This window comes from Notechis scutatus, chromosome 8, assembly GCF_049901735.1.
Source record: "Notechis scutatus isolate UNSWTSFEM ecotype Mainland chromosome 8, rNotScu1.2, whole genome shotgun sequence".
NCBI classification, from domain to species: domain Eukaryota; kingdom Metazoa; phylum Chordata; class Lepidosauria; order Squamata; family Elapidae; genus Notechis; species Notechis scutatus.
The window spans coordinates 10,557,047-10,573,050 of record NC_142016.1 but is presented as its reverse complement, the minus strand read 5'-3'; the positions used below and the strand labels follow the sequence as shown (position 1 = coordinate 10,573,050).

The following is a 16,004-nucleotide window of genomic DNA, read 5'->3' as shown; positions in this document are numbered from 1 at the left end:
CTGCATTCTTTCTAGAGTCTTAACATCTTTTTTACATCTTGGTGACCAAAACTGGATGCAGGATTCCAAGTGTGGAATATCCGGGAAGTGGGCAGGGGTGGGATAGACAGGGTTAACTACCGGTTCGGGATGCCTGTTAATCGTCATTAGCAGGCTGCTGCCAAGAAGCAGCCTTTGAAACAGCCCTCTTTTCTTGTTTTTTTTAAACTGCAACTGTGCCTCGTTGGGCAGCTGAAGTTGAAAAATCAGGAAAATAAAGATCAGGTAAGAGCCCAGGTGGGCGGATGGGTGGGCAAAAACATCAGCAGACATAGAACCGGTTCTATGTCTGCTGATGTTCAGAGCTACCGGTTCTACAGAGGTGGACACTCCTGAAAGTGGGGCTTGCATTCTTTCTGATTCTGTTCACAACCAGTGTGCGGTGTTTATAATTCCATACAACTCACATCAGGTCATTTTGGGAAGATGTGCAGCGTGCTATTATACTCAACTAATGAATGGATGCTGCAGCCATCATCAACATCACCTTGAATTCTATATCCACTTGAAAACATTAACTTGCGGTGCATTGATGACGTTACCTAGTTTGGTAGTGAAGTGTCTACAAGAAAATAACCAAGCTCAGAGAGCACCATACATGGTATTTTTTCAAATGTCCTAGGTTTATATTCTTTTTAATATCCTAATCACTGTTTCTTAACCTTGGCAATTTTCTGATGCCAGAATTCTCCAATCAGCTTGCTAGGCAGTAAATTCTAGGAGTTAAAGTTCATCCATCTTCAAACTGTCAAGGTTTTAGCAATATTTTCAATGCTCCCTTTTCTAAGTTTTTGGCAAATATAGGTATTTAAATTTAGAGACAAGGAGGGTTCAGAATCTGTAATCTGGAAACGTTGGCTGTTATAGAGCCTTAAGATAAATGCCTTGCTTCGTGATAACAAAAATGGATTTGCTGGTTGGGGAATCTTGGGAGTTGAGGTCCACACATTTGAAGTTTCCAAGGTTGAGAAACCCTACCCTAAGCACTTCATTTCTAACTGAGTTGTCCTGTTTCATCTGGATAAAAAGAAACTTTCAGTCCACATCTTGTCTCTTTTGCCGAGAATCCTATGACACGGCTCTTCACAAGGCTTCTGCTGATTGATTTGTGGGCCAGAAGGGAGAGCTTTTGTGAAAATACAGATCAATAACCTTTCTCTAGTTTGTCTGTTGGCCTATTGATCCGATTCCAAACACAGAGCATTGAGCCAAATTTACGAGGCCTGGCTGCCCATTTGCAAGACCACGTTGGTCATCTATTTCAAAACAAAGCTTTTCAAAGGGGCTTTTCAGGGGGAGGGAGCAATTTCCTTTGCTTTTCCTATAGCCTTGCAGCAAAAAACAGAGATGCGGTTTGGAATGAGAAATGCTGCCCTGCTGGTATATAAGCAGGGCTGCCAGTCCACAATGGTTTTAAAATCAGAAACGTGGAGGACCTTAGTCTGTGCAGCAACAGAAAACTCTCAAATAATATAGGGACTGTAGAGAGGCTAAACAAAGTGATAAATAGGATAAACTAGAACAGGGGTGTCAAACTCAATTTCATTGAGGGCTGCATTAGGGTTGTGTTTGATCTTGGGGGGGAGGGATGGGTGGGTGTGGCTAGGGTAGGCATGGCCAGCTTGATGTCACTTGTGTCGGGGGCACCTGAGGTCCATTTTTGCTGACAGAGGGTTGCAGGAAGCTGTCACAGCCGAAAACGGAGCTCGGGAGGGCTCCCGAGCTCCGTTTTTCGCTGGCAGATGCACTGCGGGCTGGTCCTCGCTGCTTCCAGGGTGGCAGCCCTGTGGGCCAGATCTAAGCACCCTGCAGGCCAAATTTGGCCTGTGGGCCTTGAGTTTGATACCCCTGAACTAGAGCATGGGATGGGATTCAGAGGACCAAATATTCATAGGCTATTTCAAGCATTATAAAAACCATGAGAGAACCAACCTGGAGGCAAACAAATTCATGGAGAATAAAAATAAATAAACATAATACAAAAGTCAGTCTGGGCTAGTGGTTAAGGCTAAGCCATGAAAGCCAGATCTTGGGCTAGTCACTCCCTCTCAGCCCAACTCACGGAATTGTTGTGGTGGGAAAAATAGGAAGAGGAAGGTGTGTGGATATGTTCAATGCCTTGAGTTATTTGTAAAAATAATAAATCAATAAACAAATAAAACACAGTCTCTTCAAGTAGAGAGACAAGTTCCTAAGCTCTAAGTGGGATAGTAGTACAACTTAGGGCCTGTTGTGTCCCATTTGTGGAACTTCTAACCATCTTTTAAAAAGTTCTACTCTGCTCCAAACTGAATTTCTTCCAGATGTTTGCAAGTATAATTCTCATCAACTTTCATTGCTAGCCATGCTGCCCATAGTTATGACCCAAAATATTTAAAAGAAATGGGATGTTTACCTGGAGGCTCACCTATCAAGAGTTTGTCACTTCTCCTTCGCACCAAAAAGCAGTCAAAGGCACAGCAGGGGCATTTCGGCTGCAAGGAGACCTCAACCAGGGAAGCTTGCTAAGGAACCTTGGGCCTACGGGACTCTCTCTCAGCTCAAGAGCCAAGACGGTGGAGTGATGAAGATGCTGCACCTCTACAAAACATCAGATGGCAGCTGGAAGGCCTGTGCTTCAAATACCCGCAGCTGCTTAGTTCTCAAAGGATCCAGCTTTTTCAACGGAGGTATTCCAGACAGGGAAGAGGGAAAGAGGAGGCGGGCCGATCCACAAAGATATAGACCAGAGTTTTTCAACTTTGGCAACTTTGAGATGAGTGAACTTCAACTCCCAGAATTCCCCAGCCATTATACGTATGTATGTATGTATATATGTATGCATGCATGTATGTATGTAATGGCTGGGGAATTCTGGGAGTTGAAGTCCACCCATCTTAAAGCTGCCAATGTTGAAAAATATCGATAGAGGGGCTGATTGGATTAATAGCTGATCTGGCAATCAAGGCGATTCTGCTTTAATCCTTTTACCCTATTACCTCCCAGCTCAACTGCACGCTGGCCTATTCTCGGCTTGTTTTTACAGTGTGCCAGGTTGGGGGGAACCAGGGGTGGGGGGAAGAGGGCCAGTCAAAACATCAGGGTTCAAAATACACCGGGAGGGGGGGTGTTCTGCCGGAACAGAGAAACCTATTCAAAGGCTGACTCACCACGTTCAAGTCAAAGCTCTTCTCCACCCAATCTTTGGCGTCCTGGAATTCTTCCTGCAGCTCCATGACATACAAGGTATCCAAAGCATCCACCACGGTGGCTCCCCGGAGGCCTCCTGCAGGGACAGAAACCCCCCACCATTAGAAAGGAACTTCAGCTGACTTTCCACTGAGGGATGCAGAGGTAAGAGTGGCGGTAAAGAATCGCTGCTGGGATGTAATCCCGAGACTGCTTTCTTGATGCATATAGACCATGGAGGGGATGCGGTGGCTCAGTGGCTAAGAAGCTGAGCTTGTCAATCAGAAAGGTCAGCAGTTCGGCGGTTCGAATCCCTAGCGCCGTGTAATGGAGTGAACTCCCGTTACTTGTCCCAGCTTCTGCCAACCTAGCAGTTCAAAAGCATGTAAAAATCCAAGTAGAAAAATAGGGACCCACTTTTCGCAGGAAGGTTCTGTGCACCTTCGGCGTTTAGTCATGTTGGGCACATGACCACGGAGACATCTTCAGACAGCGCTGACTCTTTGGCTTTGTAACGTAGGTGAGCACCGCCCCTTAGAGCCAGGAAAGACTAGCACATATGTGCGAGGGGAACCTTTACCGTGTGTGTGTGTGTGTGTGTGTGTGTACACACACACACACAGACACACACTCTAGGTAAAGGATTGGATGATGTTAGGTAAGTTTCATGTAGACTAGGGGGTCCAACCTTGGCAGCTCCAAGATGGGTGGCCATCAACTTCCAGATTTCCCCAGCCATTACATTCATTCATACATACATACATACATACATACATACATACATACATGCATGCATGCATGCATGCATATCTAATGGCTCGGGAATTCTGGGAGTTGATGGCCACCCATCTTAGAGCTGCCAAGGTTGGAACCCCTAGTCTACATGAAACTTACCCAACATCATCCAATTGTAAGGGACTGCAATGCCTATCATCCTGAGCCACATGATCTATGACCCCTCCTCTATATGCAGAGCAAGGAGGAAAGAGACTCTGCACCATCGCAGGTTGCATGCGCTAGAACCTTTGAACAGTATATTAACAGAACATCGCAGGTTCTATGCACTAGAACCTTTGAACAGTATATTAAGATCCTATAATATTGCATTTTTACATCTCCGAATGATTCAGGGGAAGTGACACTGTCAGGAGACTTGAAATGTAAAACCTCTTAATTGGTTCAAAACCCTCCTGATAACTTGCAGCACTCCTCAGCAGAAAATGGGAAGCCAATGTGTGAACACCTGATAAAAGCGAGCCATGGGCTTCTGAGCAATCTCAACTGCAAAGGACTGACAGGTAAAAAAAAAAGTGAACCAGATCAGAGAAATGAAGACATTCTGAAATGAAGAGCTGGTTGTTAGAAGCATGAGACTTCAAGGGACTCCTGTTTGGGAGATACCCCCTATTCGACTAGGAACTGGATGAGTGAGTATGGGAGAGGGAGATCGGGGAGAGGGAGGGAGACAGAGAGAGAGAAGAAAGGAGAGAGAGAGACAGAGGGAGGGAGGGAGGGAGACAGAGAGGGGGGAGGAAGGGAGATGGAGAAGAAGGGAGAGGGAGGGAGAGAGACAGAGAGAGGGGAGGAAGGGAGAGGGAGAAGGGAGAGAGAGGGAAAGTGGGAGAGGGAGGGAGGGGGACACAGAGAGAGAAGAACAAAGGAAGAGGGGAAGAGGGAGGGAGAGAGATAAGTTTTCCAGTAGTTTTAAAATGTCATTTAAATTATCGCACAGCCCACTTGGGTTCACTGTCCTTGCAAAACTGAAGAAAGGATTCCCATTATCCCATATCATTGGGACTGAGGAGCAAAACACCACAAATTAAGGTGGAGGTTGTAATAAGAAATACTGAATGCAAAGTTGAGAAAGGAAAAGGTGACACAGAAACAGCAAACACTATCCCTACTTAAGTAATGTGTGTGTGTGTGTGTGTGTGTGTTGGGGGGGGAAGAGGGAGGGACTAGCCGAGTGACAGGTTTGTGCTGTGTGATGCTTAAGAAGCTGTGGCTTAGAGATCAGGCCCTGCCAGATTGTTGCCTTGTCTAAAATCTGCTCGTTCATCAATGGGGACCCTTTAAAAGAAGATATTAGGCTTCCCTTCCTCTAAGGCAGGGGTCTCCAACCTTGGCTACTTACAGACTTGTGGACTTCAACTCCCAGAATTCCTCAGCCAGCAAAGCTAAGCTAAGCAAAGTGGCTGAGGAATCCTGGGAGTTGAAGTCCACAAGTCTTTAAGTTGCCAAGGTTGGAGACCCCTGCTCTAAGGCACTGTATCTCGACCTCGGACACTTTTAAGATGTGTGGACTTCAACTCCCAGAATTCCTCAGGCAGCATGGCTAGCTGGGGAATTCTGGGAGTTGACATCCATACAAACTTAAATTTGCTGAGGTTGTGCTCTAGTTACATTAGGAAAGAAACCAAGCAGGTTAATCATACACTGCACATGCATTTACAAGCACTTTCCATTTCAGAGGCATTAAGCTACATTATCATGCAGACTAAAAAGTCTGAAAGCAGCGAAGATGCATGTAAAATGTGTAGAAATCAAGAGAGAAATTGCATGCAATTCCCGGAATTCATTAAATTGCAATCGCAAATTATACGTCCTACCCTCAAAAACAAGATCGCAGGGAAGGAATTTTTTTGAACTGGAGGAGCTAAAAACGTTCCAATTTATTACCCTTCATCTTTCGTATAATATGTAACCTGCACAGTCACTGAGCTAGAAAAAGACCGGGTAACAGAAAACACAGCTATAGTTATTTGATTTATATCCCATCTTTCTGGCTGGGTGAGCGCTCAAGGCAACTAAAAAAACCCCACTGCATTATTTTTTTTTAAAAAAAAGGTGAAAAACAATAGTAAAATAAATATAAATACTAAAATCTTTCTCTGCGGAGGCCTACAAAGATCAGGGGACCATTCTCTCGGCAACAAATGTGACATTTAAGATAAACTGGCTGTCCTAACAGCTTCCCAGTTCCCAGTAATTCAGCTTCTTTCCTATGAAGAGTGATTCACAGTTTTCCAGCAATGCTATAAGCACATCAGCATTCAGGAACATGTTAGGTATCCAAAACAGCTGGTGTCAACAAACGGTATGGTTGGCTTGGGTAAAATCCTGTCTCAGATCTGGCGGTGATAACTGTCTTTCTTAGCAGGGGGAACCATGTTTATGAAGGCTAAACATGATTCATTGCACCTCTTGTGAACTGCCCCAGCTGTGAGATATATAGCCCGCTAAACAGTACGCTATCCATCAACCTTGTTCTCATGCTTTAATGGAATGTCGGACAAGAGAGGGTTTCCTGAAGACCTTTGTGGGTGGATTACGTGTTAGAGAATCAGGTTTGGCTTGATGGGTCGAGGTGCTGATGGGACATCAGGTCCAAGATGCCTTGAAGGCATTTATATTATGAAGACCTGTTATTGTACCCAGCGCTAGAACCCACCTATGGCTTTCTAGAATTGAAATGAGAAATAGATGTGTACTCTGTACATTGGTTGAAGCTATTTCTTCTTTTCAGAAGGTCTGGCTTGTTTTCAACAAGGACAATTCTGCAAAACAGTGCATTATTATGGTTTTTCTAGGGAGGCATTTATAATGATGGATGGTGAGTAAGCATTCATTGGAATTAGAATTCTTTTTATTGGCCAAGTGTAATTGGACACACAAGGAATTTGTCTTGGTGCAAATGCTCTCAGTAACATAAAAGAAAAGATACATCCATCAAGAGTCAAGAATCATTAGGTACAACACTTAATAATAGTCATAGGGTACAATAAGCAATCAAATCATATTTGGAAACAGTCAATATAAATCGTTAGGATACAAGTGACAAAGTTACAGTCATACAGTCACAAGTGGGAGGGGATAGGCGATAAGGAGTGATGAGAAGATTAATAGTAATTGGTACTGCACTCTTTGTAAACAGTTGGACAGTGTTGAGGGAATTATTTGTTTAGCAGAGTGATGGCATTTGGGGAAAAACTGTCCTTATGTCTAGTTGTTCTGGCGTGCAGGGCTCTATAGCGTCATTTTGAGGGAAGGAGTTGAAACAGTTTATGTCTGGGATGTGAGGGGTCTGTAGAGATTTTCACAGTCCCCCTTTTGACTCGTGGTAGGTCCTCGACTGAAGGCAGGTTGGTAGTAATTGTTTTTTCTGCAGTCCTAAGATCTGGAAGCCCAACTGGATCAATCTGCCTACAGTAATGGCATGAGGGAAAGACCTTGGGAGCCTGGGCACAAAGGAGTTGCTAAATAGAATGGTCAGATAACATAGTGGTCCCCAACCTATCTGGCTTTGCAAACCAGCCAGGTGGGTGGGTGGGGGAGAGGAAATGGCTCTGTGTGAGTGGCAATGTGCATGCAGCTACATTTGCGTGAGCGGGCAGCATTCACACCCGTGGCGCAACTGCCCGCTGCTCGCGTAAATGGAGCTGTGTGCCTGCCACTTGCACAGCTCAGTTCCTGAATGGGCTGCAGCCCAATGCTGGGCCCCGGTCAGGGGGTTGGGGACCTCTGAGATAAGAGACAGCATAGCCCCCAGATAGAGAATGGGTGGAGAGAGAGGCTCAGAAGAAACATTCCCTAGTTCTGGGTGGGAGGAGAGGGGATAGTATTCTCAGACTTGCAGGATTCTGTCAATGTAGCTTTACAATGGAGTAGAATAAGTTCCGCTGGTTTTAATTCCTATCTGGTTAATTTCATAAGGCTGATATTAGTCTTCCAAGTCTGAAAGAATAATTCTTTCCTATCACTTGTAAAATCAAGAAGTGTGTGTGTGTGTGTGTGTGTCCCTTCTGAGCCTCTTATCACATCCACTATCTCTTCTTCTAGACTGTCTCTTATTTGACCTTTCGTCATCCCTTTGCCTGGCCTCCCAAGGTCTTCCCCACATATCACTACACCCACCCAGTGTTGTGAGAAATCTGCTCACTTAAATTAGAAAGCAAAGTGGTTGGTTTCCTTTGCTGACAGCACATTGGTGCTTTCCTGGCAGGAAAATACTAGACTTTAAATGATCGCTTTATATGATTTCCTGAGCAATCAGGCACCTCTCTCTTAAGTCAACAAGATATCTTCAAGGAGTACCCAAATTCAAGCAGGCACTTAAACCTTAGCACATTTTAATGTACTCTTCTATGGAAGTTCTTGAGAACTTACACAACATCAGTAGCGTTGGATTAAGAACATGGAGGCTCCTAAGCCAAAATTTGCTTTTTTGTCTCCATACATTCAAAGAAAACCCTCAAAGTGTGGTGACTTCTAAGATATGTAGACTTCAGCTCCCAGAATTCTCCAGTGAGCATGCTGTCTAGAGAATTCTGGGAGTTGAAGTAAACTTATTTTAAAGTTTCCATGGTTGAGAAACATTGATTTAAAGACTTTTTTCATCCATACCTGAAAAGCATTATCAATACCAAGAAAGCAGAGAACAGTCTAGAATCTTAGGTCTTTCTTTCCGTACAATAAGAGCACATCTCTGTTCAAAAATACCAAGGCCCAACAGGGAGAGTGCCCAATGTTGTAAACAGTAGTAAAATGAAGGATGATTGGCACATTTGCAGAGTGTTCCTGACAGGCGGTATTGGCCCTGAGCTTTCTAAATAAAATGTAGGCAAAGTGTCTCATACAAATTAAAGTCATTGGGGGACAACTGCATTCCTGTAGAACATTCCCATTTCCCTCAAGCTTTCTAATTAGCCCCTTTCTTTTTTAATGACTTTCTGGGGGTTTCTTTTATTATAAGATTAAGAAATTTGTCAGTTTGAACTGTACTGGCAAATTGCCGACTACATAGAGACCGCAAGCTTATTTTTATTGCACGCCATCAAACATCTGTTTGAATGGATGAATGGATGAATGGATGGATGGATAGATAGAGATAGACAAATGATAGATAGGTAGATAGATAGATGATAGATAGATAGATAGATAGATAGATAGATAGATAGAGATAGATAGATAGATAGATAGATAGATAGATATAGGGATAGATAAATGATAGATAGATAAATGATAGATAGATAGATAGATAGATAGATAGATAGATAGATAGAGATAGATGATAGATAAATGATAGATAGATAGATAGATAGATAGATAGATAGATAGATAGATAGATAGATAGATAGATAGATAGATAGATAGATAGATAGATAACAGTGGTATAGATATAGGTAGGTAGGTAGGTAGGTAGGTAGGTAGGTAGGTAGGTAGATAGATAGATAGATAGATAGATAGATAGATAGATAGATAGATAGATATAAACAGATAGTCAGATAGATGATAGCTAGATAGGTAGACAGTCAGACAGACAGATTCTATGGGAGTGTTAACAAGTTCCAGGGCACAAAACAATTAAGAGTCCCTAATTCAAACGTATTTGTTTTCTACTCTTCTTCCACAGAGCTCTGCACAGGGCATATATTTACGCCTCTAAACCAGCTTCTGACAATAAAAGACCATTCCCAAGAGCTGAATGTGTAACAGCCATTCTGAGTTGGGCTGTGCCCACTGCAGAAAGCTCTTCCTCAAATTCAGGAAGTGCCAATTGGCACATCAGTTATTCATTCATTCATAGAATTTAAATGTCCTCCCAGTGCCCACGGTTGCAATTATTTGAGCTGGGTGGGTGACCATACAGATTCCATGAATGAATGAATGAATGAATGAAAGGATGGATGGATGGATGCATAGAACAACCAGATAACAATGCAGTTCAAAAGAACAACAAACAATACATTCCCCTCCAAGGGCCTATTCCAATCAAGTTGGTCCCAGTGAAAAGAACCAGGATTTAAAAAAAAAAAATTTTTTTTTTTACTTCTCTGTTTTGGTGTTTTCTCAGGTTCCCTTCATGAGATTGTATATAGGTAGTCCTTGGTTAACAACCATTCATTCAGTGAACATTTGAAGTCATTACAGCCCTGGAAGAATCGTACTTTCTACCGGTCCTCGAACTTGCGGCTGTTACAGCATCGCTGTGTGGTCATGTGATTGTGGCCCAGGTGCTTGGCAACTGGCCCACTGTTACAGCATCCACACAGTCATGTGACTGACACTTGTGACCTTCTCTGCCAGCTTCCCACAAGCAAAGTCAAAGTGGAATCTGGCAGGGAAAATCACAAGTGGCTCCTGTAAGGCGTCTCCATTCCCTCCTGAGGTAACTGGCTATAACAGACCTGGTCATTCTACGGCCCATGGGCCACATCCAGCCTTTTGGCTGTCCTTGTCCAGCCCACAATCCTATATGTTTAGCTCTCTACAACAGTCCCAGTTTTGCATGTGGCCCCTTGGGAATATTAACTGCCCACCCTGGGCTACCGAGGATGAGAGTGTGAATATCTTGCACATCTGCAAGCACATCTGCCCACAGCACTCCCTAATTGTGGCAGCTGTCTGCACATCCTCCCTGACAGCAGCCATCCCCTGCCCTACTGCATTTGCGCCATGTGTTGTGGTTAGCCGGCAGCAGGTGCGAACGGCTGAGGAGAGCGAGGACTCAGATGAAGGGCCAGGACCATTAGGGAGTGGACTGCTGCCTTCAGAGATTGTGGGGGCTGGCAGCAATGATGAGGTTCCCGAGGAGCCTATGCCAAGTGCGCGTGCGTGCAGGGTCGCTCATGGGAAAGAGCAGCTGCAACAGCACGGGCGACTCGGGAGTAAGGCTGCAAGGTAATGGCCCCTCTTTCAAGAAGATAAAAGCCAGCTGTGAATCAGACATTCTTTGCAGGAGGCAAAGACATTTTGAAACTCAGCCTCATGGATATTACAATTGGTATTTGAAGACTCTTATGTTGTAAACTATTTCTTATCTGTTGTTTTTTGGCAGTCTTGCAAAAACTTGGCAAGGCTCTTTCTTGTCAGAGCTAATTAGTTGGAAGCAGCCTTTTATCTGTGAAGAAACAGGATTCATAGATGAAACATTAAAAGGTTGTGCTGCTGCCTTTGTCTTGTGTTTGCTCTTTGGGAACCAGGTTTGGGTCAGAACACTATGCCATAGCTTACCTGCCTACTGGCCTGCTTGCAAGCTGCCTGGGATTTACAACTTCCTGCCGGCTTCCCCATCGACTTGCTTGTTGAAGCCAGCAGAAAGTTATGAGGGGGTCCTTGCCTAAAGACCTGCAAGCCTTGCTTGATGACGACAATGGGACTGCTGCCGGAATTGCCTTCGTTAAGTGAGGTGTCCTGCGACATCACACTTTACAAACGCATCGCTTAGCAACGGAAATTCCTGTCCCAACTGCCATTGTTCTGTCAGGACTACCTGTATTTTCTAGTGGTAGCAGTTATAAAATAGATTGAATGACGAATCTAAAAGCCGAAGGCAAAGGCCAGCAAGAGTATTGTAGGAAATACATGATCTTCTTACTTTCTCTGCTCTCTGCCACTGCAATTATTCTGGAAGGGCCAACCTTATTGCCAGCCTTGCAACTTAAAAGACAGGTCCTTATTCACCAGGGCAATAAAATAAAAAAAAAGATAAAATTCTGCTGAATCTTCCTGAGTGTCTATGAGATGGCAAACCAAGAGTTTTGACGAATGATTGCTGGCATGATTTGAGATAAACCCATGATCCGCTGGATTAAACCTCTCCTCCTGCTTCCTAATCTACAAGCTTCGGTCCTTTAAGTAAGCTCTTTCTGTAGCCTGTTTACAAAAGGGCCAGATGATGAAAAACCATATCCTTTCAGATGATGCTTGTCTTTCCTTTTATCAGCTCTCAGGATTCTGCAATATTAATGGATGTGGTTGTTATGCCCCTGCCTATTAGGCGAAGTAATGTAAGCTCCAAGCAACGTGGCTTCCTGGCAAACACACTGACAAATACTGACAAAGCACCCACCCAGGTACACGGGAGCAAGGACCCAGGGCATAAGCAATTATTTGGATATTGCAAAAGTAACACATTAATGGGGTTGTTTTAATGTAATAAGTCACTCACCCCTTCATCAAGGACAGAGAGATAAGAATGACAGCTCCCTGGCTCCCCTTCCCACCAGCAAAGGATAATAATAAAAGATTTTTCTGCTCCCCTCCCTCCATTTAATTGAAATGGGGAGGGGGGGGGGACAGAGAAATAGTTTTTACTTTACACAGAATCCTCTTACAGACCCCGTGTCTTTAAATGCATAAAATGCACTAAAGGATTGTTAACAAGTGCTACTATTTTGCCCCACGTCACAAAGGTTTCCCTTTCTTGCGACAATTATTCTTTCAAGTTCACTGAATTCCCTTCTTTTTCTAGCTGACGCTGGAAAGTAGAACGGTACAAAGGCACCAGCAATCTAGTTTGAAGCAAGAAATAAATGAACAGATCATCATCACCCTAATATGTGTTTTTATCTGCTGAAGGTAGCTTATAATGTGGAGTTCAGGTATGAACAGACATTACAATACACTTTGTCCCAAAGGTGCTTTTCCAAAATGCAGCTGGACTTTCTTGGGAAAGTGAGGGTCTCCCAGAGTGCTAACCAACAGTTGACTGGTAAGAATATAAATCCTTCCATTGTCCCCCAGTCAGTTAGAACTGAAGAAGCTTCTTGGATGAGAAGTGAAACATTTTAAAAGAAACCCTCTCTCTCCCTAAGAGTGTCTTTTGGAAAAACACCTTTGGGACAACCATGACCTGGATTATGATTGAGAATCTCCATAGACATTTATATTTGAAGACATTTGAAGGCAAATGAAGTCCAGGCAGAAGAAGAAGAACATCAGGGCTTCAAAATCTAAGGCAGGGGTCCCCAACCACCGGTCCGCGGACCGGTACCGTCCGTGGAACAAGTCCTACCGGGCCACTGGCTTGCTGGGCGCCGCCATCTTTTGATGAAAAAGTGCTTCCGGTGAGCTTTTCGGGTAGAAAGCTCACTGGAAGCACTTTTTCATCAAAAAGATGGCGGCACCAGAGCTTTGGTGAGCTTTTCCGGGTAGAAAGCCATTTCTACCCGGAAAAGCTCACCAGAGCGCTGATGCCGCCATCTTTTTGATGAAAAGTGCTTCCGGTGAGGTCACCGGAAGCACTTTTTCATCAAAAAGATGGTGGCGCCCAGCAATGCCGTACCGGGCCACGCCATAAAAAGGTTGGGGATACCGGGCCGCGGCATAAGAAAGGTTGGGGATCACTGATCTAAGGGACTGGTTTGGACAAAACTCAACAGCACTTTTTCGTGTGGCTGTTGATAAAAACAGGATCGCCAACATCCGATGACGGATATATAGCACAAGAAGAAGAATCTATAGACATTTACAATATATATACGGTAGTAAAAGCAATAGCACTTAGATTTATATACCACTCCATAGTGCTTCACAGCCCTCTCTAAGCAGTTTACAGAGTCAGCATATTGCCCACAACAAGCTGGGCCCTCATTTTACTGACCTCGGAAGGATGGAAGGCTGAGTCAGCCTTGAGCCTGGTGAGACCTGAACTACCAAACTGCTGGCAGCTGGTGATCAGCAGAAGTAGCCTGCAGTACTGCACCACCGCGGCTCTGGATGATGGAAAGGAAGCCACAGAAAAATAATTCTGTGAGCATAGCTGTAGTCAGTGTCCCCCATCTGCAGAAGAACTCTCAAGTCTTAAAAAGAAAGCAGTGTATTATTGTCAGAGATTGGTTGACTGAGGGCCATCAAGCCGTCGCTGATTCGTAGTGACTAACATAGATAGGATCTTCTCTATGATTCTCTAGGAAATATCACTTCTACAAAATGCACAACTAAAAATTGGGAAAACAGAGCTAGGTCTGCTACATTAATGTTAAATTGGTTTTGTGCCACTTCCTTAATAGAGATTCTCCTGAAGAAGCTCACGGCTCTGTGGCAGAAAATTCCCAAGCTCTTCATTTTCTTGAATAAAATATACAATTATCTCTCAGATATTTCAGCTACTCGTTTCTATAACTATCCTTTGGGAAAGGAGAAGTTACAGATTCATGGACATGCCTAGAAATGAGATTCTTTTTATAGCCTCTTCCACCAAAAAGATAGATCCAGGCAGGACTTTTGGTAGATCCAGGCAGGACTTTCCCATTGGTTTAGCTGGAAAGCTAGATTTTTTCCCCTTAAAGTTTATTACTAGTACTTTCTAAACTGAACACCATTTTTAAAGCCCTTCCAACAACAGAATACTTCTTTTTGTGAGGTCCTTAGTGCTTTGTGGGCTTCATGCTTTTCTTGCAGAAATTTCATGACCATATAGATTACATCCCAGTCAAGAAACCACCAAAAGCATTCCCACCAACACTGGCAGGGGAAGCCACTAGTATATAAAATGAGAGCAAACCCCATGGCCTACTAGCACAGATGATGTTACTTAGTTAGGTAATGAAACGTCTGCAAGAAAACCACCAAGCTCAGAGAGCACCAAGGACGCTACGGTTCAGTCCTGAGCTACAAATATTCTCTTCTATCAGTATCTTTCTTTTTGCTCGAAAATTCCCACAAGTAAACTTTTATTTTGATTAGACTTGGCTAAGTAAAAATTACACCACTTAATCTGTAATAATAAAACTTTACTATGGTTATAGAGGAGAAATCACATAAAACTATCATTAAATATAATTAACAGAGTAGTCTGATCACATTACTTATATACTCATGGCATAATTTGATATGGCACAGTATAATATCTATCCATTTTACAATTACAAGTAGTTCTCGACTTATGACCATAAACTGAATTCAGAATTTCTGTCACAAGTCATGATAGCTGTAAGTCAAGGCCTCTGTGCGACTGGATCTAATTTTATGACTTCTTTGTGGAGGTTGTTAAGTAAACTCTATGGTTGTGAAATGAATCAAAGTATTCCTATAGGTTTTTTTTTTTTGTTGGAAACTGGCAAAAAAAGTGTCATAAAATACAGTGATGTGACCACAAAACACTGCAACTGGCCCTAAAGGTGAGCTGGATGCCAAGTGGCTGAAATACAATTATGTGATGGGGGGGCTCTGGAACTATGTTTTAAGTAGCTTTTTTGGGTGGGAGTCCATCATGGCAACCTCTAAACCAGTGGCCCCAACCTTTTTGTGCCACGGCCCGGTACCGGCATCACAAAATGATCCGCGCCCGGTACCGGCATCAGCATGCATGGCAAGGCACGCCGAGCGACCAGCCAGCCAGCCGTCCCCTGCTTCTCCCCGCCACCTTCAACTCCTCCTTTGTACCTTTGTTGATGGGCTTCGGGACGGTCGCTTGGCTCGTCTTGCCTTGGGTGCTGAAAGAATCCTCGCGCCTTAGTTTTGTTCGAAGCCGCACCCCCCCTTCAATGAAACTAAGGCGCAAGGATTCCTTCAGGACCCAAACGCCACTTTCCAACCGGAAAAGCTCACCGGAAGCACTTTCTCATCAAAACAAGATGGTGGCGCCCAGCAAACCGGCGGCCCGGTAGAAAATGTTCCACGGACCGGTACCGGTCCAGTGCCCGGTGGTTGGGGACCCCTGCTCTAAACGATTGCAAATTGAGAACAACCTAGAATTAATTTATCCCATGGCAGCACTCTTACAATGGTGCACCCTGTCAGGATACAAAATGTTGCATTACAAAAGTAAGGGGCTTTAGAATTACACTCAGCTAAAATGTAAATTATATGAAACACATCATGAAGGTCAAGGCACATTTCCTTTTCCAGAGAAAAGAAGTGGCCTCAGTCTCAAATCAGAATAAAATTTATCGTTTCAAAAAAAACTACTCTATACACTCACTTCCACCTATGATACTTGGGAGTAGTCCCTGTGCTACTGGGATGCTATTAAATTTGCCCTCTAAGTTTGGTGAAGGTACTTAAAGGTGGAA

The 16,004-nt window shown here is 43.8% G+C and overlaps 1 protein-coding gene across 1 annotated transcript in view; it reads right to left on the bottom strand.

The window, feature by feature from the left end:
* Positions 1 to 16,004, bottom strand: part of MAN1C1 (mannosidase alpha class 1C member 1) — a 177,136-nt gene that overhangs the window by 37,123 nt on the left and 124,009 nt on the right. The window contains 1 exon segment of the mRNA XM_026676018.2: positions 3,189 to 3,304. Within this exon segment, the coding sequence (XP_026531803.2) occupies positions 3,189 to 3,304 (116 nt within the window).